Source organism: Purpureocillium takamizusanense, chromosome 3 (genome assembly GCF_022605165.1).
Source record: "Purpureocillium takamizusanense chromosome 3, complete sequence".
Lineage (NCBI taxonomy): Eukaryota > Fungi > Ascomycota > Sordariomycetes > Hypocreales > Ophiocordycipitaceae > Purpureocillium > Purpureocillium takamizusanense.
Window position 1 is genome coordinate 2,848,863 of NC_063070.1, and position 26,468 is coordinate 2,875,330.

Genomic DNA, 26,468 nt, shown 5'->3' on the forward strand with positions numbered 1-26,468 from the left:
TTCTTCTTTGTATTTAGATGCGAGCATTGGCCTGCCTCACCTCGACGCTGCCTTGGATTGCGCCGCCCTCATTTCCACGGCGCGTTTGTACGGCGGAGCGATGGGAGGCTGGACGGGGTCCAACGAGACGTAGTCCTCGGGGAGTTGGTACGAGGCGTCCGAGTCAAACGCCGATAGATCGCCGCAAGCAATAAACGGCGCAATCCATCTTGTGCTCCTCGAGCTGCCCTTTGGGGTTTTGTCGTCGTCATGGTTGTCCGTGTCGTCGTAGGCTTCCATCTCAACCACGCCGTCTGCACATGCAGCGGCACCCACACTCGTGGCGGCAACGTCATCCTGCCAGGTGCCCCTCGCCGGATCCTGCATGACGGCCCCGGCCACGACGGGGAGCTGCATCTCCCGCGCCCTGGCCATGGCGTCGAGGCGGCGGCCCACGCCGAGGGGCTCCTCGAGGCTGGCGCGGAACCCGGCGGGCGGGCGGAAGTCGAGGCACACGATGAAGGCCTCGACGCTGCTGGCGCGGCTGCTGCGGGGCTTGGCGACGACGACCCGGTCGAAGAAGACCTTGAGCTGCGCGTAGAGCACGTCGACGTTGCGGCCGCGGAAGATCTTGGCCACGAACTTGCCCCCGGGCCTGAGCACGCACAGCGCGAGGTTGAGCGCCGCGAAGAGCAGCTGCGACTGCACGTAGATGTCGAGGTCGTGCAGGCCCGTCACGTCGGGCGCGCCGTCGCTGATGACCAGGTCCACGGGGTGCGACGCTTTGCCGTGCGCATCGTCGCCATCATGGCTGCCGTCACTGCCGTCGTTGTATGTGTGATTGCTGTGGCTCCCTCCGTCGGCGGGGCTCGGGTCGAGGGCGCGCAGGAGCAGCGGCACCGTCGCCGGGTGCGTGATGTCGGCGCGGAGGGTCGTGATGCCGGCGAGCGGCGAGATGGGCTGCAGGTCAATGGCTACAATCTTGACCTCGGGGCGGCGGCGCGACTGCTGCTGCTGCTGCTGCTGCGTCTGGGCGGGGGTCTCGTCGGGTCTCGTCGTCGTGGGATCCGCATCTGTATCGTTTTTGGCGGCGGCAGCGTCATCAGGAAAGACGGCGAGCATCCGCCGGCGCAGCTCCGCGTCGCGATCCCGCCACGCCGCGCGCCCGAACCGGTCGCCCTGGATGAGCACCCGCGACAGCACCTGCGACCAGCTGCCCGGCGCGGCGCACAGGTCCACGACGCGCGTGACGCCGGAGAAGAGGTCGAATTCTGCGAGGCAACTCTCGTCAGCCCTCTCTCTCTCTGTCTCTCTCGCTGTCTCTGTGTGTCTCTCTCTGTTCCTCTCCTTTGTCCCCCCCTCCCTCTCCTCCCAACTTCACCTGACTACCACCTCGCTCGCTCGCTCGCTCGCTCCATCAGGGGAAAGAAAAGGAACGACGTAGACGGAGGAGGAAACGCACCCTCGTCGAGCTGCAGCAGCTTAAACGCGCTGCGCGCCCGCCAGCCCTGCTCCTTGGCGAGCCGGTAGTAGGCGTCGCGCTTGTCCTTGGACGACTTGCCCATGGCGGTGTGTGTGTGCGTTGTCGTGCCGTGATCGTGCCGTGTCGTATCCCTCCCGGCGTCCTGCCGGCCGTCGGTCGTCGTTGTCGTCTGGGTCGGTTTGGACGGACCGTGACGTGTGCGTATCTACGAAAGTAGACGTCTGAAAGGTCAGTCAGTCAGTCGGTCGGGCTGGCGGCGGCCACGGCACAGAGACAATGCTTGGTTGGAGCTTCAGAATTTTTGGTGGTGCTGGCTGGCTGCTGCATGTGCCCCGCCGCGGGGTTCGAGTGAAAGCTACGTACCCTACATCGATTACTACTACGATGCACAACAACTCAAGCAATGGCTGTTCCTACACCAATTGACTGTGAGAGTTGATCTCTATTGAGTCTGAATTGGTATACATCACATCCTGCAGTTGTCAGTCGAAACTCTGCCACGTCAATGTTGTTGTAGATGCATCATCATCTATTGACTGCGACGCCAAAACACGCCTGCTTATTATGCAGCCGACCACCCGCTTACAGTTCCGACTCAAACAATCCCCAATTCATCTCCCACAACCTCCAGAGCCTGCCTCAGCAGTTGCAGGACCTTGGCGTCCCCTCCCACACCGAGCGACTTGACCAGCAATGGGTACAGCCTCAGCAAATGCTTCCTCCCCTCGCCCTCCGCCCCCTTGACCGCTGGAATGGCGGCGCTGGCGCTCTCCAGGTCGACAAGCTTCCTCAGCGTCCAGGTCAGCTCCTTCCGCTGGCTCAGCGGCTGTGGCATCCTCCCTCGCAGTGGCTGGTCGGCGACGTATGCCCGGAGCGTCAGCGCGCATCGCAGAATGAGAAACGGTGCCGTCGTGCGCGCGATACGGGCTCGGCCCGCGGAATCAGCCTTGGTCTCGCCACCTGACCTGGGCTCCTGCGCGGCTACGAGAGCGAATAGCTCGTCAAACACGACGTATGCCATCTGTGCGCGCGTCGATGGCGGAGCCGCCACTGTGCGCCCTGCCCGCGGCGCGTATAGTGCTGACAGGCTCGCAACATCTCCCTTGTCGGTCAAAGACTCTTCCTCGGACGTGGATTTGTGAATAATCGACATCTGGAAGAGGCTCCTGGCATACGATCTTCTTGTCTTGTCTGCCACTGACTCTCCGCCGAGCGCAGGAATGATCAATGCGCGAAGCTTGTGAAATGACTCAATGTCGAAGGCCTCGTCATCGGCAAAGTTGGTCCCAGCAGGCGCAGTCTCTGTATCTGCGCTGACGATGCCATCTGCCACTGATACGACCACCGTCCATATGGTCTCCACCGTCTTGCGGGGAACGCCCAGCGGCCCGAGTCTACCAAGCGTCGCCTCCAGGACCCCCAAGGCCGATGATGTCGCTAGTCGCCACGGCTGCGTTGACCTGGTTACTGTCCGGAACTGATATTTGAGTGCGATAGGCCTGTACAGCGCAGACAGGGCTGTGGCAAGTGCGCCGCTCGTGTAGATGTCCTTATCGGACGCATGGGTCACAACGAGGCCCTCCAGGATTTGCATGCTCGCCTTCGACATGGCAATGTACGTTCGTCGCGGGCCACCGGACTCATGTGTCTGTTCCAGGTCATATGCGAGGGTGACAAACTCTGAGGCCTGCTTGATCATCACCGAAGGCACTCCTGCCACGTCTGTTCGGATCATCTGAATGGCGGCCAAGGTCTGTGTCTGCAAGGGAGTCGCGGTCTCAATATCCAGAACGTAGCCTCCGACGGACGCCTCCTCGACAGTTTCGCGCAGCAACGTGAGGATACGCTCCACCCTACCCACGTCTAGCTTGCTCTGAATCAGCTTGTACACCTCGCGGAGAGCCGCGACGTAAGCGATCAGACAGTTCTGGTTGTCTTCGACTTTGCCTGCAGTGCTGACGGAGGTTGGTATGCCGCGGGACCATAAATCCCACGCAAATTCGACCGTCGTATCGTTGAACACGGATTTCTCGTCACGGCCCGTTTGCGATAATACGTGGCTCAGCGCCTTGAACGTAGCAGTGTTGACGTCAAGAATGTGAAAGTCCAGGAGACGTGCAAAATGACCCAGTAGCTCGCGCCACAGTTGGTTGAAGGAAGGATGCGCCGTCAGCTTGTCGATGTAATTAGCCAGCAAGGTCGAGATGCCGTTGAGAACAACGACGGCGGTCCCGTGCCACTCTTCTCGATTCGCTCCTTCTGAATCCGCGTCTTCGGCACCCTTGAGCTCATCTTCGAGTGAAGTAATGAGCTGGAAAATGACAAATTTTATGCAGAGGGACCAGGCTTCCGGGCTGAGGCGGTCACCGTACGCGTCGAAAATGCGAAGAAGGGTCTGGATCGCACTGTTCCGCAGCTCCAGCCTCTCGTCTGAAGCAACCGTCGTCAGTCTCAGGAGGAGCAGCATCCATAAGGCTGCATCGGATCCACTCTGGCTGCGATCGGCGGCCAGCTTCTCCAGCCCCGAGTTGTTCGCGCCCTTCATCAGCTCGGCAGTGATGCCCAGGCTCTCGCCCTTGGTAGACAGAAAATCGGAGAGTACCCAGAAGAACGTGACGGTCTGCTTTCCGTTAGGCCAAGACTCGTGACGTAGGAGGCCAGACTTACCGTGAGGGCTATGTTGAGGTCATCGTCTTGCGAGCAAAACTTGTACAGAGTGTCCACGAGGATAAGGAAGCAAGAGTTTGGCAGAGACGCCAGGAAATCAGAGCAGATGAGCTGCAAAGAGCTAAAGGCCGACCGAACGAGCTTGGAGGACCGCGTAGTGAGCAGCCCGGGATTGGCAACGGAGCCTCTTCTTTCTGCCACTGGTGGATTTGAGGCGAAGACGGTGCCAATGATGTCAAATGTGACATCCCAGCCGCTGACAAGATTCTCACCGCAGCCCTCCACGATGCTCTTCAAGCCCTCGAGGATTATCCTGTGCACGTCCACGTCTGTAGCGACGTTGGCAACAGACGCACCCCTGGCGTGCTTCAGTAATGGCTTCAAAGCCTCGCGTAATGCGCCCAGCACTCGCAACTGAATCGGCCCCCGAGATTCAGCAGACATGGATGTGGCGGCATTTGCAGACTCCAACATCAATCGTGCAAGAATCTCCGCGGCTTTGACCCGCACCGGCGGAGCCATGGCGGGCGAATCGAGCGTATGAATGAGCTCTTCAGTCAACCTATCCCAGCCCGAGGCCGCGGGATCGGTAGTCAAGAGCCGCCCGATATTGATGGCCGCAAGCTCACCGAGCTTCGCCAATGCGAAGAGATATTCCTGCGTCGAAGAGCCGGCGGCTTGACTCGAGAAACTCAGAACCCGCCTGTGCTGGCCGGGAAGCGGACGCAGCGGCTTGTCGTCTCCCGAAGGCGAATGGCTCTTGTTGTTTATCGCCATCCCTCCCCCAGGCCCCTGCTCGAGCAGGCCACACATTGCTTCTACAACTTCCATGAAGGCTGTGTTAGGAAAGTCTACGCTGCTTTCGATGAGCCTGGACGCGGCAGTCTCAACTGAGCGGACCTCGTGGTTGAAATTCGACATGAGCGAGCTGTTGTCGCCTTCGGGCTGATCTTGGCCACGGCTGAGCGACGGAGTCCTCCCCGGGGACTTTCCTGTGACGAAGAGTACATAGTCCGCCTGCTGAAGTGTCTCGAGCACGATGCCCCAAGCGTTGCCAAGCGTCGGTCCCAGCGCAATGCCGAGGTTCAGAAGCGCTCGAAGGCATAGGAGATTGCGTGTATTCAGACTCGCTGCCGCGGCATCGACCGACGCTTGTCTCTGCTTCTCAGCTGAGGGTGACAGGGGTGACAGCGCTTCTACGCTGAGCAGACCTCTTGCGTTGCTGAATAGTGAGTTCGGCGTCTCGGGAGCCGCGGTCGGCGTCGTGACACGCGCCTGGCCTTGGCTGTGGCATGCGGTCAACACATTGGGGGGAACTGCGGACTTCCCAAGCGTGGTCAGGAACGCGTCCCTCGGGGTGGAGAGGTGAAGCAGGCCGGCAACATGGGCGAATCTCTGAAACGCCCGTACGAGGCCATGATAGTACTCCTGGTCAAGAGCTGCGTACAAAAAAGTTGAGCACGTGGCCAAAATCGCCGGCCAGCACTCGTCGACTATTGACGCGCAAATCTTGATCTCCGGGTACATGGGGTGGTCGACGAGGTCGAGTGGGTTGGCTGGAACGGGGTTGCGCTTGAACGAGCCGGATCTTTCCGGCCGCGTTCTGGGTTGCGAGGAGTCTGTTGCGCTTTGCTCGGGCGAATCTCCACCGGTATCCTGTTTTGACGCTTTCCGACGTCCCCTGCCTTCGCTGGGAACGGTGAGGGGTAGGACGAACTTGGCGAGGCCGTCAGAAAGATACGATATGCAGGCCAGAACGAGACTGTAGATGTAAGATTCCGGTATAGGGGGCGGGTCCGTCTTGTCGAGCTGGTCGATGCACGGGACACGGACAGAACTCCATTGCGCGCTGATGCCTGTGCTTGGCGCCTCCGACGCGACGGTGCTGCCAATGATTCCCGTCACGCCGCTGGCCTCCAGCATGGCTTGGTCCGACGGCGTTGTAGACGAGTTGGATGTGTCTGCTGCGGGTATTGTTGATTGGTGGCCGAGACCAATCACCGCAGGCTTTTCCGTGCTCAAGCGCACAAAGGTCGCCGTGAGAGTCTTGAGAATGTCCCTCTCGCCCTCCTTGGCATCGTAGAGGGCAAAGATGCGGCGTACCAGAGCATGCTCGGCAAAGATGCCGCGAAACACCTCCATACAGAGAGCTCGTTTCCAAAGCGCGGTATCGTGATCGAGCAGCTGCGTCAGTATCTCGAGGGCGTCTCCGCACTCGGAGGGGAGGATGCCGATGTGGCGCCGCAACATGGTGTAAAGAATGCGCACGAGTCGCACCGACGTGGCGAACGATGGCTTGCCTTTGAGCGCGCTCACGACGAGGGGCATGACCCGCGTTCGAAGGATCTGTGCCTGCTCAGGGTGGGTGGTGAAAACGGCCGCGTGGTTGGTGATGACGGACTCAATCAGCTCCAGACCAAACGTCTGCGGCAGGCCCGAGAAGCGTAGGAATTCGGGGCGCTGATTTTCGGTCATGAGGCACAAGTCGTGGAAGATCTAGCTGTGTTAGCCGACATACATCTCGAATGTCGTAGGCATCTCACTCTGTAGGCGTCCAGGGCCGCAGCTCGCAGCTCGACGCTGCCGTCTGTAGTAGACACTTCACCGGCCACAGCGACGTCGGCGCCATTTTCTGCACGGCCAGTCAGCAGCTCCCGCAGTCTTCGCGATGTTCGAGTACAAACTCACTGTCCTCAGCGACGACCTTGTCGAAGACGGACACGACCAGCTGCTGCAGGGTCGCGGCCGACGTGTTGTTGACGATGGCATTCTTACTACTCTGCAGGATGAAGCAGATGTTGAGCGCCGTGACTAGCAGGTCGCCGCGAATGTCGTCGGCGTAGTTTTGCAGAAGTGAGGGCAGCGCCTGGAGGATCTTGAGCTGGACATCAAGCCCCGCCGACGAGGCTTGCATCAGCGCCTCGAGGACCTGGTTCAGCTTGGCGCGGGGCAGGGCGCGGACGACGATCAGGCGCTGCAGACAGACGATCGCGATGCCCGTGAACTTGGCGTTCTTGGTGCCGCACGCGATGATGAAGGGGTTGACGAAGCTGGGCTTCTGGGAGAGCACTGCCCGGCGCGTCAGCACTCGTGACACCTGGCCGTTTGGTGATGGGCTCGTCGACACTCACGCTCCGGGGCCGCCTGCTCAGACACATTTCCCAACTGCCTCAGCTCCTCGAGGGACTTCTCTGCGGCCTGTTTACTTGGCTTCAGTACTTGTTCATTACATGTTCAAAATAAAACGGTGCCAGACTCACCTGGCGCAGGTCATTGTGCTTGCGCTTGCTCTCTTGGATGAGGTTAGCCAGCTCCGAGGCCAGCAGATGCGTCGTCATGTCGGGCAATCCGGCGCGTCGATGCGCTCGTATGTGAGCATGTGGAACCGCTTCCTGTCCATGCAGCCCAGCACCACAACGGCCCGTCCTTTTTCTCGTCGGGGAAGCCTGCAGCGCGAGGGCGATGTCATCGGCAACAGCTGTCGCGTTGTCGCCGACAGGGGGAACGTGGCAGAATCCCCACACCGCTCACCGGGTTACGTAGTACGTACTCGCAGGGACCCGTCCCACTGACAGTGCCTGGTGGCGCCTGTCGCGCGCGTGGCTTCATGCACGGCCCCCACCGCCGAAAAATTCGTTGGTAGGTGCATAGTCATCATTAAGCTCTCTGATCGTACGCTCCTAAACATAGCCAAGATGGCCGAGTGGTTAAGGCGGTGGTTTTAAGCTTTTGTTTCCTGCTTCGACACCACTATCGAGAGATTCCAGGGTTCGAACCCCTGTCTTGGCATTTTTGTTGCCCGTAAGCATCTAGTGACGCGTGCATTTTTTTTGGAGGTTCTGTTTGTCAATCATTTGAGCTATGTTGGAAGTTTGTTGTGGATTGAATACGTTGGAGGGCCTGCCTTGACGATCGTGGTCGCACCGATGGCGGTGCCACCGGACTCACTTTGGGCGTCTCATGTCGTTAGACCTATGTCGGATGCATCATATATCTTCCTGGCGCAGTCTTGTAGGCGATTTTTTGAAGCGGATATAACTCATGAGGATCTCTACTTGGCTGCATACGCTTCCGCTGTGTTCCGTCTCAAAGAAACCCGAGGCTCATGGTAGGGAGTGCCATGGCCATGTCCCAATTTTCACCTTACTCTCCGTCTTGGAGGACTATCCTCATCCGGTTCAACCGTAGCAGCACGACCGGCAAGCTACCACTGGCGCAAAAGAAAACAAAACCCGTGAACCTCAAACGACAAACCCCTGGCTCCGTTAGCAATTTTCGCCCGCCAAAGCGCAGCCGCGGCCGACATACCGACGCCCTTGGTAAATCTAATGCCCGTGAAAAAAAAAGCGCAAATCATCAAACAGGAACGTTGGTAAAGAGATAAGACACCGACTCGCCGTTGTGCGTCCGGCGGATGGCCTGCGGATGTCAGCACTGGCAGCAGGGATCAGTCTTGGGGGGGGGGATCTCACCTCGGCCAGGGTACCAGAGACATCGATAACCTTGAGCTTCTTACAGCGCTCCGCCTTGTCACCAAGAGGCACAGCTGGACGTTGCATTAGCTAGAGGACTCGACCAGAAAGGGGCTGGCTGACGCACTGTTGGTCACAACCAGGCCCGATAGGCATGACTGGTTAATGTTATCGATAGCCTTGCCGCTCAGAATACCGTGCGTGACAATAGCAAACACCTGGCGAGCGCCATGCTGATTAACCGTCTCGGCCGCCTTGACGAGCTGTGCGGCTGTTAGCGAGGGGTGTCGGGGACGAATTGCGTCGCGCCTCTTACCGTGCCGCACGTGTCGGCCATGTCGTCGACGAGAATGGCGACCTTGTCCTGAACGTCGCCGACGAGCACCATGCGGCCGACGACATTGGGGCGCGGGCGCTCCTTGTGGATGAGCGCAAAGGCCGTGTTGAGGCGGTCGGCAATGGAGGTCGCGCGCTTGGCACCGCCGGCATCGGGGGAGACAATGACGCAGTTGGCGACGTCGAGGTTCTCGCGGATCCAGCGCAGCACCGAGGGCTCAGCATACAGGTTGTCCACGGGAACGTTGAAGAAGCCCTGGATCTGGGAGGCGTGCAGGTCCATGGTGATGACGTGGTTCTGGGACGTGTAAGTCGAGGGACCGGGGGTGAAGGGGCACGGGGGTACAAGTAGATGCAGGAGGAGGTGACACGTACGCAGCCAGAGACCTGCAGCATGTTTGCGATGAGCTTGGCGCTGATGGGGGCGCGCGACTTGTCCTTCTTGTCCTGACGAGCGTAGGGGAAGTTGGGGATGACGGCGGTGATGCGCCTAGCTGAGGCCGTCTTGCAGGCGTGAATCATGATGAGTAGCTCCATGAGGCCGTCGTTGACATCGCCGGGGGCGGTCGACTGGAGAATGAAGACATCCTCATCACGCACAGACTCGCCGATCGAAACACTCGTCTCCTGGTTGGAGTAGTTGAGGCTCATGGTGTTGGCGATGGAGATGCCCAGCCTGCGCGCGGCAAACATGTCAGTCAGGACCCTCACGACGGACTCGGCCGGATAGGCCCGGCACGACTGCTCTCTCCGAGCCATCGTCGGACGTACCGGTTGGCGACCAGCTCGCTCAGGTCGGGGTGTGAGCTGCCCGAGATGAGCTTGATTTCGTTTGCCATTTGGTCCAACATGGCCGCGGCGGGTTGCGGGGAGTGAGTGAGTGCACAGAGGCGGGAGGAGAGGTCGAGGCAGGAATGCCCTCGGGCAGAGAAATTTTTAGCGGGCGGGCGGCGTTGCAACCCGAGCTGCAGGCGGCAGGTGTCTCGGTCAGAGGGGAGCCGATGCTGGAGATGGCGATCTCGAGGCCGCGGGCGTGAGCGTCGGGGAGCACGAGCGGATGGATAAGTGAGGGCGTCACACGAGGCAAAAGTTTTTGGTCCCCGGTTTCAAGCCGTCGTCGTCGTCGTTGTCGGCGTAGGCGTCGGCAGTGGTTGCTCCATGGTCCATTCAATTCAGGGCCCACCGCGGCGGCCATAGTCAGTCATCAGTTAACCTTTTGCGGTGGCTCCGGTCCGGGGGCGTGGGTGTGGCCGTGGGCCTGGCTGGCTAGGTAAGTTACTTGCTACTAGGCAAGTCATGTGACAGGCGCCGGCGGGTGTGATGCCGTGCAACGCTCGCTATTCTTTGTAAGAGCCCCTCCGTTAACTTCCGTCCCGTTTGTTCCATGTCTGTGTTCAGATGAATTAGACTGCTGCCCCCGATGGACGTCCTAATGAATCCCCTTGTCTGGACGAAAGCATGACATAACATTTTTGAACGCTCGTACAAGTTACATAGTAGGTAACGAAGTAACTTGGAACTACTAGATACCTTGACGGGATGGAATGGCTGCTTTTGAGCCCGACGCCCTGGCAGAGCTTAATTCACTATCGCATTGCCAAGCGCCCTCTGTGCATGGGCTACCAAGTACGAAGCACAAAGTTGGTAGCAATATCAAGTGATGATGGCTCCCATCTGCGGCAAGTGTAATTGAGATGCCGTTGGTCCTTCTGTTAAAGCCCCATCACCGCCCATTTCCAGCATGCTGTTCACCGCAACCACGGCGGCCGCCCAGCATCCAACGTCGAGTCGAACAGAGGCAGCTCCCCTGCCTGCTACCTAATGGTACCGTGCCTATTGGACGGCCAAGGGCGACCCCCACGGCGATGCGCTGGAGCGCCGTCAAGCAGGTCCGGTTCTAGCGCGGCTCCAGCGGGTTCCCCGACGTTAGCGCCCCGCTGAAGCCTGACGGGCAATGCTGCCGCTTCTGCCCCCGTCCACCACCTGCTAACCTTACGCACCAATGTCGTCAGAATCTTGGCCATCTGAGACGTCGCTTCTCCTTTCCATCTAGTAGCACCCGCGCACCGGCCTGCACGCTCTCTCTCTCTTTTCCCTCACCGACCGCGACGACAACCACGACGACGACAACAGTCGCAGGGTCTGCAGAAGCAACCGCCCTGCACGTGACTAAAGCCTCACCGACAGGCGGTCGTGCCCAACGACCCCTGCCTGGGCTTCCGTCGACACGCCCCGACCCGACCGGCCGCGCGCGTCGCCACCTGAAGACGTCCCGAACCATGTCCCTCGATCCGTCAACCTCTCTTTCGGCATGGCGACCTATCCGTCTTTTCCGCCGCGGCTGACGTCGACCGTGTCTTCGTGTTCCTCGCTCACCGAGATGAACACGCGCCACCGCAAACTGCATCTCCTTGTCGCCGCCACTGGCCCGCGCGACACCTCCTGGGCGCAGGCCCTCGTCGTGCGCCTGTCCAAGAATACGCAGATCGAGACGAGGGCCATTGTTGATGACGTTGTCCCGCGCCTGACGCAGACCATCATCGTCATGGAGAACCGCACCCTGACGCCCGGCCAGGGCGACCGCGCCGACGACATCGAATTCTACAGGCAGCAGGCCTATGAGCTGGTCGAGTGGGCGGACCTGATGGTGTGCGTGCCGCTCGACGCCGACGGCATCGCCAAGCTGCTTGCAGGCATCGCCGACACCTTTTTAGGCGAGGTGCTTCGGGGATGGAACCCCCAGAAGAGCGTGGTGCTCGTCCCGGGCATGAGCACGCACATGTGGTCGAACCCCATGACGAAGCGCCACCTGAGCAAGCTGTATCGCAAGTGGAATTGGATTCGCGTCATGACGCCGATCTTGTGGCATTACGAGGGCGCGCCGAACCCCAAGCGCGTCCCCAATTGGAACGGCTTCAACGAAGTGCTGGGCATTATCAAGAACCAGGCGGACCTCCTGGGGCTCGGGCGCGACGTGGAGATTGCTACCAGCGCTCCCCTGGTCTCGGATAGCGACGTCAAGATACAGGCCAAGCTGCCACCCGAGATATGGACCCTTGTGCTGGACTATGCAGGCGACTGGGAGCTTGCCAAGGCCCTCGGCATGTACACAAACCTGCCCATGCCGCAGCCGTGGTGCCTCGAGCCTAAAGATCCGACCGATCCGCTGAAGGTGTACGAACACGAGCTGGAATGGACCGTGCTCACCTGCAACTCGGCAGCCATCTGCAAGAAACTGTCGCAGTCGCCGCCCAATTTCCAAGACATCCCGGCCCTCGTGGTGAAGCTCGTCATCCGCTTTGCGCTGATCGAGGTGCTGGAGTACATGGAGAACAATCGACCCGACCTGTTCAAGGCTTTTGACGGCACAACGCTGCCTTCGAATGCGTCGGCGTACTACCCGAGGACCGACGTCCTCGACTACTGGAAGCAAAGCAGGTGGTTTCGGGACAAGCACATCTACGACGCCGAGGCTGTCGATGGAGCATCCAAGAACGGTCACGTGCGGATCCTGGACTGGTGGTGGCGACGGTCCGGCCTGCCATTGCGATATACCGAAACGGCTCTGGAACAGGCCAGCGGAAGGGGGCACCTGTTGGTCCTGGAGTGGTGGCGCGATGCGGCGGCCCAAGACGACAGCATCGTCCTTCGACCGGGCCGGTCTCTGCTGTGGGCGACCCAACACGGGCAAGCCGACGTGCTGCGTTGGTGGGACGCATCTGGCATCCCGGTGGCCCATGGCGATAGCGTGGCCAAGGTGGCGAGCCGCTGGGGCCGGGTCAACGTGCTCGAAGCGTGGAGGCGGCTCAAGGGAGACAACAAGCTCGTCTTCGACCCCGAGGTGCTCATCAGCTCCACAATTCACCAGCACGTCGAGGTGCTCGAGTGGTGGCGCAAGTTTGCCCACGGCGAGCTCGAGGGCATGGACGGACGCAAGCAGCCCGTCGAGTTTCGCACCTGCAACATTGAAGAGGCCCTCGAAGACAGCATCGGCGACCAGAGCAAGGCGCGCAAGTGGTGGGCGCAGTACGGCCTGGACTTGCGCATGAGGAACGAGGAATGGCTTCAGACGCGGTACCTGTGATGACTGGTCTGGGGCCTCGCTTGTTGGGGATGAGGGGGGCGAGAGAGACCACGAGAGCGTACCGAGGGGGCTCGCTCACCGGACACGGCGTTCTTGGGTGGACAGTGCATGGCTACTGCTTTCCGACATCTGCGTGGCGCAATGGGTTGAGGAGTTTTGTTCACTTGATCCAAGCTGGGTCGGGGTTTTAGACAGTTCAGACCGACAGCCGCGCAGCTGGGCCGCCGCGGGCAGCATTAAAGCACATACATGATGATTACCGACGTACCGTGCCGTCCCTTGCCCGCGGCACATTGTTCATTCGTGGTCGTGACGCAACGCCGCCCCGCGCTCCGCGACAGGAGAGTCGCGCGGGCCACAACGGCCAGCATCGGCAGGGGTCTCTCGTCTTCTCGGTAGTAACTGGGCGCGTGGGGACGGGGCGGGCGGGCGGGCTCATGGAAGGGAATAATTAAAAGCATGGCCGCCGGGATCTGACCCATCTCCGTGCCATGACACGCCATTGGGGGTGAGGAAATAAAATCAGGTCGGGCCAGCTGCCAGCATCACGAGGGGAGTCGCGCGAGCCTCAGCCAAGCCAAGCCAGCGCATTGCATGATGCGTCCATGATGCATCCTCTCTAACCCCCCCTCCCTAATGGGGAAAGAGAGAAAGAAAGAAGGAAAAAAGCACGCATCGCAAGGTACTTAACGAAACATGATGCGACACATGTACATACCCCCGGGATATGTGTGTTTGCTACGGCTACTGCTTCTTCTTCTCCTACCGGGAGGACGGCACCGCACTGGCCACTTACACACACACACAACACACACACAACACACAACACAACACACACACAAGCGCACACCCGGGTTCCGTGACCACGGCACCGGGAGAGATTGAGCGAGAGAGAGATAGCAGGGGGGGGGATGGTTAGTTGGTATGTACAGTATGCGTAGATCCCGGCATGTTCCTGTCCCACGTCGAATCAAGTCGTGAGCGCAACTACATGCATGCGTGCGTGCACGTGCTCACCGACGGCGGGCGGGCCGCGGAGGAAGGGAGGGAGGGAATGGGGAACACGGAGGGGAACGTGTTTTGTTTGTTTGAGCATCTCGTGGTCAACGACAACCCCCCGTTGTTTGGCGAGGTCGGTCACGGGAGGGGCTGAGGGAGACGGGTTGTCGCCGGTTCGCATACCGGCCCCTGACGAGGTTGTTGAGGCAAATGGCAAATCCTGTTGCGACTCGCGAATGAAGAAAGGAAAAAACACATGGGCCACCACCGCCACCATCGTCGTCGTCATCATCGCAAAAAATGACGACCGATAGGGAAAGCCGGATGGCCGAGGTTTGCGTGACGTGAGCCTGTCGCGTATGCTCTACGTACGATACGTAGATAAGAATAATGTATGCCCTGTATACTGCTGCCGCTGTCGCCGCGATGTTTAAATAGCTGCTTGATTCTGCTGGCATCTGCCATCTCGCATCGCCACCTGCTGTCAACCCTCACGCACATGCGACGGGGGGGGGGGGGGAGGACACGCGGGCGCTGGCGCGGGCTTCGTCCAACACGTGCGATCTCGTGGCCGCGCTCGACTCGTTTCGCAACCACACGAGCGCGCCTTGGACCAAAGCGTTTCTTTCCTCCTGGCTTCTTCTCTCAGTCACTCAGGCAGTCAGTCACATGCACACACACATACACACATGTACATGGTCACTCACTCTCACTCTCTTCGTTTGGCATTACATAACCTCAACACATGGACAACGAACAACAACCAACCCTTGGAGGAAAAAGAGGGCAAAAATGATGATGAAAAAAGAAGAAGAAGGGAAAAAATTTGTTCCAAGAACATTCTACGCGGAAGCAAGGGCCCATAGGGAAGCAAAGACCCGTATGAGAAGCCCCGGACCGGGACAGCATAACGACCAGGGCGTCACCGCGTTACGAAATCCAATGTCGAGATGGTGAACATGCTGGGGACAGGTAGAGAGAGAGAGAAGCAACATGGAAGGATCCCAGATATAAAGACCGCGAGGGGTTTTCTCATGCTTCTGGAAGAAATCCTGTCGACACCATCAAAATCCACCCCATCAAACCACCACCACCACACTTATATGTCTCTTGCTGCTTAAACCCAGCACTCATTTCTCATCAGCCTTACCTTCAACGCACCATCCCCAAGTCACCACCACGACCACTATCACCATGCGCTCCGCCATCTTCTACCCGCTCGTTGCGTCCCTCCTCGGACACGCGGCCATGGCCTCGCCCGCCACCACGACCGGTCCCGATGGGCCAGACGCTGGCACCCACGTCCGCAGAGGCGACTCCTACCACGTCCACTGCCCCTCGAGCATCCTCAACGGCCCCCTCAGGAAGCCCTGCTACGAGGACACCTACTGTCTGGGTAGCGTGTACCAAGTGAGGAGTAGCGACAAGTCGTGCTGCAGCTCCTGCAGCTGCGTGAAGGACTAAAAAATTGGTGCGCCGGCAATGTTTCGACAAGTAGTAGCCTGTAATTAATTCATGCTGACAAGAGTCGCCATAGGAGTTCCGATCTTGCACAGTTGAGTTGGACGTGGAGCGTGGTCCCCTTGGAGGAGCGGTACGCAAGAATTGGATACGAGGTGGACGGACTTCAAGTTTTGTCCGATGAAGATTCGCTCGGGAGAGAAGAAAAAGTTAATGCCAATAACACTGTCCACTTCTTTTGTTCTGCCAGCTGCTTGCTGCCGCCTTTGTTAGTATGGAAGGTCTGTTGGTTTGTCAAGGCTTGCCCAACAAGAGTCAGTCCGCTTTACGAGTGTCTACCAGGTTGCGTCGGCTATTCGGTGTCATTTGGCTTCAGGTTTGAGCTCCTCTCGCTCCATGTGACGTTGAGAGAACTCGAGTTGCTCACGAATGTACGTGCTAGTTATTCCATACAGTGAAACTACGCAGCACGACGTGTATCATTCACCTGCGCGACGGGAGTCCAGTCAAAATTGCGATTCACAGGGACTACCGCGGAGGCTACTGTCCGCGAATGACGATGAACAATAGCAATGCCTCAAAGCATCTGTCATCTTTGACTGCGCGAGTAGAGTGGCACCAGATCCAAACGAGGACATGTCATGCCAACGCATCTGGTGTTGTTGTGTTGGTCTGGGGCGGTGCGGGCGGCCGGGCGGCCGGTTCTGTCAGGCTCCTGGGCTCGAGTCCCGGTACCGAATTTCCGGGACGAGCACAAAAGGCTGCCAACAAGCGGGTCACGCCTTGAGCCGCTGTCTTTTGTGGTCGCGAGGGTGTTGTTGGTCCCCGGCGCCGCCTCCATTGATGACTGCCTAACACGACGGCCCAATGGCGAGGCGGACGGCGAACGGTGAGGGTGGTGAGAAGGCACTCTCCACTCACACCCTTCAGGCGAAAAAGAAGCAAGAAATGCACGGCAATACTGTACCGGTGACGCGGACGCGGGTCTCTCTGTTGGTAACCGCAGAAGAGGAAATTGCACAAGTCGGTAGAGATCGGCCCGTCATGCAGGTCGGCAAAGAGCCCAGGAAGCTCTGGACGGCCACAGACTGACAAATACTAGCCACGAGAAGCACTTTCAAATCATTGGCCGGTCCGGGCTGTGATAGAGGTCAAAGAAGAAACGTTTGATGGAGCTTGGTGTGCAGGTCGATAGGTGAGCCAGAAGGGGCGGTGTCGAGGGTATGCGGCGTCATCCTTGTCACCGAGGGACGGGCTGAGGACTCTCTCGCCTGCAGCACCTATGACAAGCCCGGCAGCATACGGAAACTTGCAGCTCGTTGTTGTCAAAGGTGATGCCACGAGTCCCCGGCAGTCGGTACGTGCATGTAAGATGCATCTGCTGTGGCCCGTCGACGGGGCTTGTGATGAAACATGACATCGACCCATGCGGAGACAGCTAGTGCGTAGAGTAGAGGACATGGGACGGACGACATACCACTGCGGAGCTAGTAAATGGCTTCAACCATCTGCGGACTCTGTCGAGGCGACGCTGTGCCAGAAGCATGCGAGGAGGCATGTCACGACAACAACGAGATGCGCGGATACGTGCTTGTTGGCACGAATCGGTGGCATCATCCAGGTGCATGGTCTGTTGTCCGAACAGCATCGTATGGGACCCCTGCCGGCGACGATTGCGTGTTCAACGAAGCCAGGTATCCGAGCCAAGGGGGGGGGGGGTCATGGACCTGATTGACGCTGTCGATCCGCCAACCTGGGCGGCCCAGCCCAGCTCGAGCGAGGCTAAGCAGGGGTCAAAACATGAACTGACCAAGAGCTGCCCTTGTCGGCGGTGCCTGGCTGGGTTTTGTGTGGGCAGGCGAGGGCGTGCCAGCTGGAAGGTGCGGTATCTGCACCTCCGCCATCACCACCACCACCCTGGACTAGCGGATGGCGGGCGAGATTCCCCAGAGCGACCCGAGCTTCGGGGTCGCAATCTGCCGTCGACGTCGACGCGCATGATGACCCGAATCACGCATTGACTCCCATTTTCAGAGTCGCTGGACGCCCCGAGGTCAGTGCCGTGGCGTCGCGTGCTCGTGCCTCTGGCCCGACAGAGCGGCCAGCCAACGGTGGGCGACCATCATTCATCAACTCAACTTCGGGTGGTGAGATTCAGGTCCCCGACGCCGGGGCAGAGACACGCCGACGGGGCGCCGCCACAGGGGATAGAGAAGCCAAGAATCAGATTGGGCGCTGCAGATCACCACCGGGCCGGGGCGCCTTGTTCTGCCAGTCGGCCGGGGGGAAGGGTTTGCCATCACGGGGACCCCGTGACGCCGGGCTGGCCTGGCCTGCCTGTCCGCCATCAGCGCGGTGCATGTGGGCATGTGTGCTTGCGTGCGTGCGTGCGTTCGTGCGTGCGTGCTCGGTGGGCCAATCTTTCCTCCCATCCGTCCATCCGTCGATTGATCCAGGTGCGCAAGGTAGGCGGCACGCAGGGAGTGTACGGTTCCACGTTGGCAGGATAAGGTAGCTCACTTGCCTACCACGACGACTCGATTCCCGGGACGAGGGACCGTGAACTTGGCTTCGCGCACGGGCGGTGCGTCTGTCAAAGAGCTGCTGTGGCACGGACCCGCGCATCTGGATCGCAATCAGGCTTGGATCCTGGGGAACGGGTGACGCCCATCTGCAGGTGCCTCGGCCCTCGCAAGCGGATCTCGTGCCGGTCGGTGATGTGCTCGCCCGCTCTGCTGGACCGGAGAGGAGAGGGTACCACCAAGCTGGGTGTGGGTGTCGTTGACCGACTGAGACGGACGTCCGGTTTGTGAGACGGGGATGGGAATTGGGATGCGGGACTGGAAAGGTAGTTACCTTAGTTACCTTGGTACTGGACTGTAGGTGCCTGCTAGGTAACCTACGAAGTACAGTGCAGCTGTACGCACAGGCTGCAGGCAGGCTGGGTCTTGGTAGTATTTTAGATTGCACTCGATGAGCCAGGCTAGGCATCAATGATGCACATTGCAGTGGGTGATGGGGGACTCGTCCCACTAGAGAAGTGAAAAGACGGCGAACGAGGGTGCCAATGAAAGGTGCTGTACTGCCTATTTCGCAGCCGGCTGTGTGTTGGCGGATTGATGGATGGTGGATTGTTGGGTCGTTTGCAGGGCGCATCCCCAGCTGAGTGAGCGCGCGAGTTTCCTTTTAGTGCCCGCGACGATTCCGGCCAGGAGAGCCCGGAGAGGCATGGCACCTTCCATGGAGACCCCAGAGCGCGCGCCGGCGCGGAGACTAGTCATGGTGTTGCATCTCTCCATTGGCAGTTTGCCCAACGGCCGGCGCTCCTTCCTCCTCCTGGCCCGCCCGTGTGTCCCTTTCAGCCCGTTTGGGAACTCATCGTCGCCGTGGCTCCTGCCTTGCCTTCCCGTCGTCCCATGTCCCATGTCTCCATCATGTCCCATGTCCCATGTTCCATGTTCCGTGTGTCCCATGTCCCATGTCCCATGTGCCAGGTGCCAGTCGCGATCTTTTCTCCTGGCTAGCAGCTCCTTCCCGCCAGACCGCAGCATGTACCAACTTACCTTAGGTAGTATGTGCGTGCATACAGTACTAATACATAGAGTGACCGACTGACCACCTTCTGGTCCTCCTCCTCCTCCTCGTTCTCCTCGTCATCCTGTTCTTCGTCCTCTTCCTCGAACCCCCTTAACTCGAAACCGCCCGCTGCATCCATCCGTACGTCGCCATCTCTCAACTGCGCACGCCTCTTGCGCCCGGAGCGCCTACGACCTGCCGCCTGGCCTCGTACAGCACCCAAACTGCGTCTCCCTAGCCCAATTCATCGAGCAGGCTGCCTGCCGCCACTGCAGATTGCTTCTAATTAGACTGTGGGGACACGAGTCCATCTCCCACGCGCAGGTCCCCGACGGGACCGCCGTTGGCTCGCTCCGTCGTCGTCATAGCACCTGGCAATTCCTTTTTGCAGCTCCGTCGTGCCCTGTGCCCAGTCCTCGCTGAGTGAGCGAATCCGTTAGTTTGCTGCCCATATCGGCGCCGCAGACGAGCAAACCAGAGCAGCGTCCCCGACAGCTACCGACAGGGTTCCTCACTCTCACCGTCGCTTTGGCTCACTTGGGCGGTCACGACAAGGGGCCCGGCCGACAATAAAAGACGATACATAACCTGACGGAACGCCCTCGCGACCCGCTATAGGAGCCGTCTGGTCTCGCCGTCTCGCCGTCTCGCCGTAGCATAACAATTGCTACCACAGCCTACTTCGTACCCATCAGAGATCCTGGCTGCCAGCCAGAGAAAAGACAGCTGGTCCCGATACCATCTCGTCCATACTTTTTCACCCTCTCTCCCCGCACTCGTCCTAGATCGCAAAAACCTGTCTCGAACCCCAACTGCACATGGTCTTCCCCGCAGCAGCCACCACGGCCCTCTGTCTAGGATAACGCGCCCGAGAGGTTTCCGCGGGCCTTCCCGTCACCGAGACAGAGCGGACAATGGCTCGCTTTCCTTTTTCTATGCCTGGCCGCAAGAAGTCGGCCCCCCAGCTTACACTCACTGAGCACATGAGCAAAGCCCAGCGCGTCCTCGGCGCCACGCCTCTCAGCATCGACACACCGCCTCATTGGGACGACAATTCGTCCTCGAGCTTCAGCGACGAGCCCTTGAGCTCCAAGCCCGCTAGCTATGCGGAGTCCTGGGCCCGCGAATTCGATGACGACCACGGCCTTGAAACCGCGAGGTCCGAAAATGGCTGGGGCGAGGAATCGGACATCATTCCCCTCCCGCTCCGGGTAGTTGCCGGTGATTACGGCGACGACGTTGGCATTGAGAAATCCGCCGACTCTAGCATGATGCGGACAAGCCGCTCTTCGTCCACAATCCGGTCGTGGTACGATAGATCCAAGATGCCGTTGGCAATTTCGCAGCAAACGTCTTCCTCGGCCATGGCCAAAGGCATACCAACCAAAGCCGAGAGGCTCTTGGACGTTGGAGACTCTCATGCCGTCAGGCCCAGAAAGAAGCCAGGCAAGCTGGATCTCGCAGCCCTCGTTCCCGGATCGCGGTTCCCCCCGAGGAGAACCTCGCTTCTGCACCCGCAAGGCGACAGGGCCATCCTGAGCTCCGTGTACGTGACCAAATCACCCGCCATGTTGACACCTACGGCACCAACCACGCCGCGTCACCTGGCGCATCCACCCAGGGGACATGTCCGCCCAGATGGCGTGGATGAAGGGTCTAGACCGGTTGCCGACGGAGGCAATCAGTGGGCGCCCAACAACGCTCTCAGCGAGCTTCCCAGCTTGTACGACCACTACGAGCAAATGTCGCTGAGGCAGATCATGAAGCACGAGCCAACAGGGGAAATTTCACTGCCTACCTCTACTGAGCAGGGGGCTAAAGCGCAATCTTCATCCAAGAGAAGCAGCAAAACATATGACTGGCTCCATCAGGATCCCAGTCCAGCAACGCCACAGACCGCCATGTTCACGAAGCCGCTGGAGCCGTCCTCTCCCACCAACTATGCCGCCAGCATCTCTAGCAGACTCACACGGGCCTCCAAGATGTCTAGGAATACAGAACAAGGGCTCAATACTGCTGATTTGCACCATACTAGCGTTCTGCTTCTCTCATCCGACTCGGAGGATGACAATGATGATCTTGCCTCATCCACGACTACCGTCACGACGGCCCTCACGGCGACAACTGCCCCCAAAAGTCCAGTCGCTGTCTCGATCAGACGCCCTTCCACAATCGATGATGACCTCTCGTCGGTGGACTCTTCCCACCAGGCTTCCAGGAGATGCCGGGGCAGTGACAAGCGTTCCAGCAAATCAAGCAAGCGAACTAGCTTTGCGTCTTCAAATACGCACATACTAATTTACGATGGCACAGAGCGCTCCAAGTCGCTACATCCGAATTCCCGCGCGAACACCTCACAAGCAAACATCTCGCAAACGACGAGCGTCTCTTCCCGCCGAGCGTCCGTCGCCTCGACGTACTCTGGCAATTCCGCCTCGACTTGGCACAGTCGGTCGGGATACATTGAGGAAGCACGGGCGGTAACGATGCACAGGGCCCGGTATCCGTCGAATGCCGCCGACTCGGAACAAGATCAGCCCCAGTTCGACCAAAATGTGTTCCATCGCGAGTCACTGTCCGGCTCGGGGCATCAACTGACACCTCCGTTAAGCCCCACCTCTATTGACCAGTTCGACCGAATCAGTCAGCCCTCAAATGATGCATCATTAAGCCACAGTCGCATCATGGCCGTGACGCGCCAAGAGGAATTATTGTTGGCAGCATTGCGGCAGAGACAGGATTCGTTCCGGTGCAACGTCCTTGCTCAACTTCAAGAAACCCACGAAGAGGACATGTATGAGATGGCAACGTCAGGCGTAGGTTCTCATTCGGACCGGCAGTCGAAAGGACATAGAAGCAAGACTTCGCAAGGCACAGTCACAGGAACCACGTTCGACTTTGGTTTCCCCGCACCTCCCAGCTTTAAAAATAGGCGCAACGGTCCGGTCGAAACCAGATCAGATCGCCATAGGTCCGTTAGTCGTTGCTCGTCGAGCCACCAGTCGCTCAGTCGTCGCTCGGGGGTGATATCTGGTGCGAACGCATCCGACTTTGATATTGCGGCTGTCACCCTGACGTGTGGTCCTCGGGGTAGTGCAGGCTCGGATGGACAAGTAGACGAAGCGTCGACCTCTCTCGACGATATGGAGCCGAGCCCCGATCTGAGCGACATTCAAGACTGGGAGCATGCCTTGTCTGCAGCGTCTGAGGTTCATGTGGCCGAACTTCCTTGGCCCATGCATTGCCAGGAGACGGCGAGCAAGCGCCACGACCAGGTGCCCTCGGCGAGCCCGCACTGCACGCCGCGGGTTGACAGCCTCCTGCGCCGCGGCGGCGAGCCGCTGGCGGGCGTGGTAGAAGAGAGCAGCGAAGACGACGAGGATCTGCCCCGACCAGACAGCCCCATCTCGCCGACTGCCTTCCCCGCCGTGCCGGACAAGAGGATGACGCGCAGCAACATGGTGCGCCTGAGCGCAGTCGGGTCGGGCGTGCTTGGCGGCACGGGGCTGGCCCACAGGAACGAGCCAGGCTGGTGGGGGGATGAGGACTAATTCACACACACGACTTATGAGATACCATGTATCATACACTTCTGATTCCCTTTTGTTTCCGGAGTTCTGGGCAGGCTTAGTCCTTCACATTGTACAAAGAGGCCCTACGAAGCTAGTGCCTTCGACCACTTGAGCACGGCGCTCGCTTTTGGAGATTTTCTTGGGTAAGGGAGGTAAAGCCAGAGGAGGCATTGCATCTAGATAGGGATGGTCCGTGAGTGTCTTGGGGGCATTGGATGATACCAGGGACATGGAGGCTCATACGAGGGGCGGGAGGTGCAAGTAAGTGATTGCCCAGTTGTAGGGTCAATAAAAATGGAGCGAAAATGAACCAACATTTCGTCTTGGCCGCACAACCGGCGCCTCGGCGCATGTATCAGGAAACAGTCAGGCTGGAGTGTTGGGCTATAGATGGTGGCTATCTTGGTATGGAATGAGCTACATCGCCCTAAAACCTGATGTAGCGGAATGTGTCGTCGAATCGTGTCCCGTTGGAAAGCTCATGAGTAGGTCGAGCCCTCGGGAGGTTGGGGGATCTTCTTGTTCGCAGGCGCCGCCATGTATCTGAGCGCAGCATCAGCGATTGCTCGGGGACGGGTCATTCTCTCTCGGAATGCGGGCCAGACGGGGGAGGACCCCTATTGCAGAGCGGGGGGGAGAGACATACCTCCGCAGCTCGATGAGGACCGTCTCCATGGTGTTTTCGCGTTTCCACTGAGCCAGGCAGGGGAGCTGCTTGGGGTCGACGACGCCGTTGCGGGGGTTGACGCAGGGAAGGTTGACCTGGCTGACGAACTGGATCGTGGGGGGCTCGTCGGGGTACTTTGCTCCGCAGTGCATCTTGACGCTGTAGATGCGGTTCTCGTGGACGGACTGTACGGGTGTGGTGGTGGCGGAGGTGTCAGCGCATTTGCCTTGTGATCGCTTGCGTGCTTCAAGAAGTGGTCATCGTCATCGCCGCCGCCGCCGCCGCCGCCGCCGCCGTCAAGTTCTGCCTACCTGCCTACCTGCCTGACCAGGATACAGGACCAGCATCTCCCCCCCTCTCTCGTTGCCAAGCTAAACGGCGGCGAGCGACGTCCGAGACGAATACAAACATGGCTGCCAGGGAGGGCCAGTGGTGGTCTGGTGGTCATTGTAACACTCACGTGAGGAGGGCCCAGGATGGTGCCGTTCCAGTTGCTCATCAAGAGGTCCTCGCTGTCCTCGAGGCCGTAGCTGCAGGCCTCGGCGCCGAGGCCCTTTTCGCCCTTTTCGAGCTCCTCGAGGAGGCGGAAGTTGCGCGGCACCTTGGCGCTCATGGTGGTGGTGGATGCTGGGCGGGCGATGCTGGTGGTGCGGATGCGGATGCCGGTGCTGTTTTGTTTCGCCTCACGCCGACCGTGGGACGCTTCACTGCTCCGCCAGGCGGGAGGGACGGAGGAGCGGGTGAGGAGGAGAAGGACGGGCGTCGGTCGGTCTCTGGCGTTGCGGTGGTGTATGTTGGTAGGTGAGTGGTTGAGCTTGCGAACCCAAGAGTTGGGATAAGGCTATGGATGGATGGATGGATGGATGAATGGGGGCCGGCGGGCGCTGCTGCACGGCGCGGGGCAGTTTCTCAAAGACGAGCCTGCCTGGCCCACCCGCTGTGGTTGCGTCGTTGTAGGTGGCCTAGTGGTTCTTTGCAGTGGAGGGCGCTGGGCGACACCCACCTGCTGGCCGGCAACAGAATCGGGAGGAAGCACATGTGTTCGATCACTGGGCGGGTAAATGTCGGCCCTTGGCTGGAGCTGGGCCCAGCCCACACCTGACAGAGCTCCCCCCCCCCTGCACCGCCTATTGAGGCTCCTCTAAATTACGTAGGGCTCGCCGCGACCTTTCAACGTTTCGCAACGCCTCTCAACCGATTCTTCTCACCCAAAACCACCTCGCCTCGGCCGATGAGCGGCGCCACTCGCAACCCGCGGCACTGACGTACGCACTCGCCGCTCCCCATGGCCGCGTCGCTCACCCGGGCTGCCGCCCTCCGGCGGACAGCTCCCCTATCCGCCCTCGCCTTGGCCTCGTCGTCGTCGGCGTCGGCCGGTCATCTCGGACGCGCCGCCGCCAGCGCCCGCGCCGCGCGCCTGTTCGCGACGTCGTCCCCGGCGCTCCTACCCTCGGGCTTCGCGAGTCCGATGCCGTCGTACTTCCAGAAGCCCCGGTTGCCGGCCAACACAGTCGTGCGCTTCGTCCCGCAGCAGACGGCGTGGATCGTCGAGCGCATGGGCAAGTTCAACCGCATACTCGAGCCTGGCTTGGCGATCCTGATGCCCTTCATCGACCGGATCGCCTACGTCAAGAGCCTCAAGGAGGTGGCCATCGAGATTCCCAGCCAGAGCGCCATCACGGCAGACAACGTCACGCTCGAACTCGACGGTGTGCTGTACACGCGGGTATTCGATGCGTACAAGGCCAGGTGAGTCTTATTGCTGCGGGCCTCCCAGGAGTTCAGTGTCCCATTCTGAAAAGAGGCTGACATGCTGGGTAGCTACGGAGTCGAGGATGCCGAGTACGCCATCTCACAGCTCGCCCAGACGACGATGCGCTCCGAGATTGGCCAACTGACACTGGACCACGTCCTCAAAGAGCGCGCCGCCCTCAACACCAACATCACCGCCGCCATCAACGACGCCGCCGAAGCCTGGGGCGTCACCTGCCTGCGTTACGAGATCCGTGACATCCACGCCCCCGCCGCCGTCGTCGAAGCCATGCACCGCCAGGTCACGGCCGAGCGCTCCAAGCGCGCCGAGATTCTCGACTCGGAGGGTCAGCGCCAGAGCGCCATTAACATTGCCGAGGGCAAGAAACAGAGCGTCATCCTCGCCTCCGAGGCCATGCGCGCCGAGCGCATCAACATGGCCGACGGTGAGGCCGAGGCCATCCTGCTCAAGGCGCGAGCCACGGCGCAGGGCATTGACGCCGTCGCTCGCAGCATCCTCAACGGCGAGGAGGGCGCCCGCGGCGCGGTGAGCCTGACCGTTGCGGAGAAGTATGTCGACGCCTTTGGCAAGCTGGCCAAGGAGGGCACTGCGGTCGTCGTGCCGGGCAACGTCGGCGACATTGGTGGCATGATTGCCACGGGCCTCAGCGTCTACGGCAAGGTCGGTGAGGCGCAGGCCAAGTCCATGGCACAGAAAGCCATGGTTGCCGAGCCTGGCCAAGGCAAGGCCATCGGGCAGTCCGCCTCCGAAGCGGACCCCGTGGAAAGCAGGAAGCGAGAAATGAAGGAGAGCATGCTCGACGGGTTCAACCAGACGGCAGCCAAGAAGTAGCCGCCGCCACATCCTACGCCGGGGCTATTTTGTCGTGCGCGCGAAAAAACAGAGGCTCCGCCCGGCCTCGCTCGCGCCGACGACGGCTTCATCATCTGGCCTCGGCTGCCTTCGGGCAGTGTCTCATCACAGTCATCTCAGCGACGGGGATATATGTGTGTGTGTTCACGTCGCAGGGCAGGAAGGCAGGCAATGTACTTTATCCCCGGTAGGAAATTAGACAAAACCGAATTGGGGGGGGGGGGGGGGGATCTTGGACCGAGATTGCTGGGTGGAGAGGGAGACTGAGCTGGGGTTGATTGGGATGAGAGGAGCTCGCAAACGCGCGACGGTGCGCGTCCACGCTATGTATGCACTTTGTACTCTACTCTGATACTACGTGAAGTGGGGGGAAATGGAGGGGAAGGGGATGCGGAATATAGAAAGTACGTATGTACACTGTATTTTCCCCCCCACGCATATACAAGACATTTGATGTAAGTTGGTGAAGTGACCTTCCGAGGACCACCCCACACGATTCTTGGGTGGTGGTGGTCCTTGTAAACCCGTGCGACCTGATGAGCGACT

At 59.8% G+C, this 26,468-nt stretch overlaps 8 protein-coding genes and 1 non-coding gene across 10 annotated transcripts; 5 read left to right on the top strand and 4 right to left on the bottom strand.

Annotated features, from left to right (window-relative positions):
- Positions 1-36: 36 nt before the first annotated feature.
- Positions 37-1,742, bottom strand: TRM7 (tRNA (cytidine(32)/guanosine(34)-2'-O)-methyltransferase; the record flags this gene model as incomplete). Its single annotated transcript, XM_047985683.1, has 2 exons — positions 1,442-1,742; positions 37-1,250 (listed from the first exon to the last, which is right to left on the bottom strand). Exons 1-2 carry the CDS (start codon positions 1,542-1,544, stop codon positions 37-39), a joined length of 1,317 nt encoding a protein of 438 aa, XP_047841660.1. The 5' UTR covers positions 1,545-1,742.
- Positions 1,743-1,962: 220 nt separating this feature from the next.
- On the bottom strand, positions 1,963-7,607 carry MON2 (Endocytosis and vacuole integrity protein). Its single transcript, XM_047985684.1, has 6 exons — positions 7,390-7,607; positions 7,261-7,327; positions 6,818-7,198; positions 6,673-6,761; positions 4,130-6,625; positions 1,963-4,082 (listed from the first exon to the last, which is right to left on the bottom strand). Exons 1-6 carry the CDS (start codon positions 7,465-7,467, stop codon positions 2,058-2,060), a joined length of 5,136 nt encoding a protein of 1,711 aa, XP_047841661.1. The 5' UTR covers positions 7,468-7,607; the 3' UTR covers positions 1,963-2,057.
- A 211-nt stretch (positions 7,608-7,818) lies between these two features.
- JDV02_004465 lies at positions 7,819-7,918 on the top strand. Its single transcript has one exon. It is a non-coding gene; the product is annotated as a tRNA-Leu (tRNA).
- A 222-nt stretch (positions 7,919-8,140) lies between these two features.
- PRS4 (Ribose-phosphate diphosphokinase) lies at positions 8,141-10,144 on the bottom strand. 2 transcript variants are annotated; one of them, XM_047985685.1, is made up of 6 exons: positions 9,709-10,144; positions 9,313-9,613; positions 8,918-9,235; positions 8,729-8,864; positions 8,602-8,675; positions 8,141-8,548 (listed from the first exon to the last, which is right to left on the bottom strand). In XM_047985685.1, exons 1-6 carry the CDS (start codon positions 9,786-9,788, stop codon positions 8,486-8,488), a joined length of 972 nt encoding a protein of 323 aa, XP_047841662.1. In that variant the 5' UTR covers positions 9,789-10,144; the 3' UTR covers positions 8,141-8,485. The 2 variants fall into 2 exon arrangements, with proteins under 2 accessions (XP_047841662.1, XP_047841663.1); XM_047985686.1 differs by having other exon boundaries at positions 8,141-8,385; positions 8,438-8,548; positions 9,313-10,144.
- A 796-nt stretch (positions 10,145-10,940) lies between these two features.
- Positions 10,941-13,956, top strand: JDV02_004467 (uncharacterized protein). The gene has a single exon (XM_047985687.1). It carries the CDS (start codon positions 11,249-11,251, stop codon positions 13,019-13,021), a length of 1,773 nt encoding a protein of 590 aa, XP_047841664.1. The 5' UTR covers positions 10,941-11,248; the 3' UTR covers positions 13,022-13,956.
- Positions 13,957-15,214: 1,258 nt separating this feature from the next.
- On the top strand, positions 15,215-15,484 carry JDV02_004468 (uncharacterized protein; the record flags this gene model as incomplete). Its single annotated transcript, XM_047985688.1, has 1 exon — positions 15,215-15,484. The coding sequence occupies one exon, from the start codon at positions 15,215-15,217 to the stop codon at positions 15,482-15,484; it is 270 nt and encodes an 89-aa protein (XP_047841665.1).
- Positions 15,485-19,070: 3,586 nt separating this feature from the next.
- Positions 19,071-22,941, top strand: JDV02_004469 (uncharacterized protein). Its single transcript, XM_047985689.1, has one exon. It carries the CDS (start codon positions 19,972-19,974, stop codon positions 22,606-22,608), a length of 2,637 nt encoding a protein of 878 aa, XP_047841666.1. The 5' UTR covers positions 19,071-19,971; the 3' UTR covers positions 22,609-22,941.
- On the bottom strand, positions 22,539-23,909 carry MMS2 (E2 ubiquitin-conjugating protein mms2; the record flags this gene model as incomplete). The annotated part of the gene is made up of 3 exons (XM_047985690.1): positions 22,539-22,805; positions 22,873-23,481; positions 23,757-23,909. 2 exons carry the CDS (start codon positions 23,907-23,909, stop codon positions 23,185-23,187), a joined length of 450 nt encoding a protein of 149 aa, XP_047841667.1. The 3' UTR covers positions 22,539-22,805; positions 22,873-23,184.
- A 521-nt stretch (positions 23,910-24,430) lies between these two features.
- SLP2 (Synaptotagmin-like protein 2) lies at positions 24,431-26,370 on the top strand. The gene is made up of 2 exons (XM_047985691.1): positions 24,431-25,045; positions 25,118-26,370. Exons 1-2 carry the CDS (start codon positions 24,582-24,584, stop codon positions 25,899-25,901), a joined length of 1,248 nt encoding a protein of 415 aa, XP_047841668.1. The 5' UTR covers positions 24,431-24,581; the 3' UTR covers positions 25,902-26,370.
- The last annotated feature ends 98 nt before the right edge of the window (positions 26,371-26,468 follow it).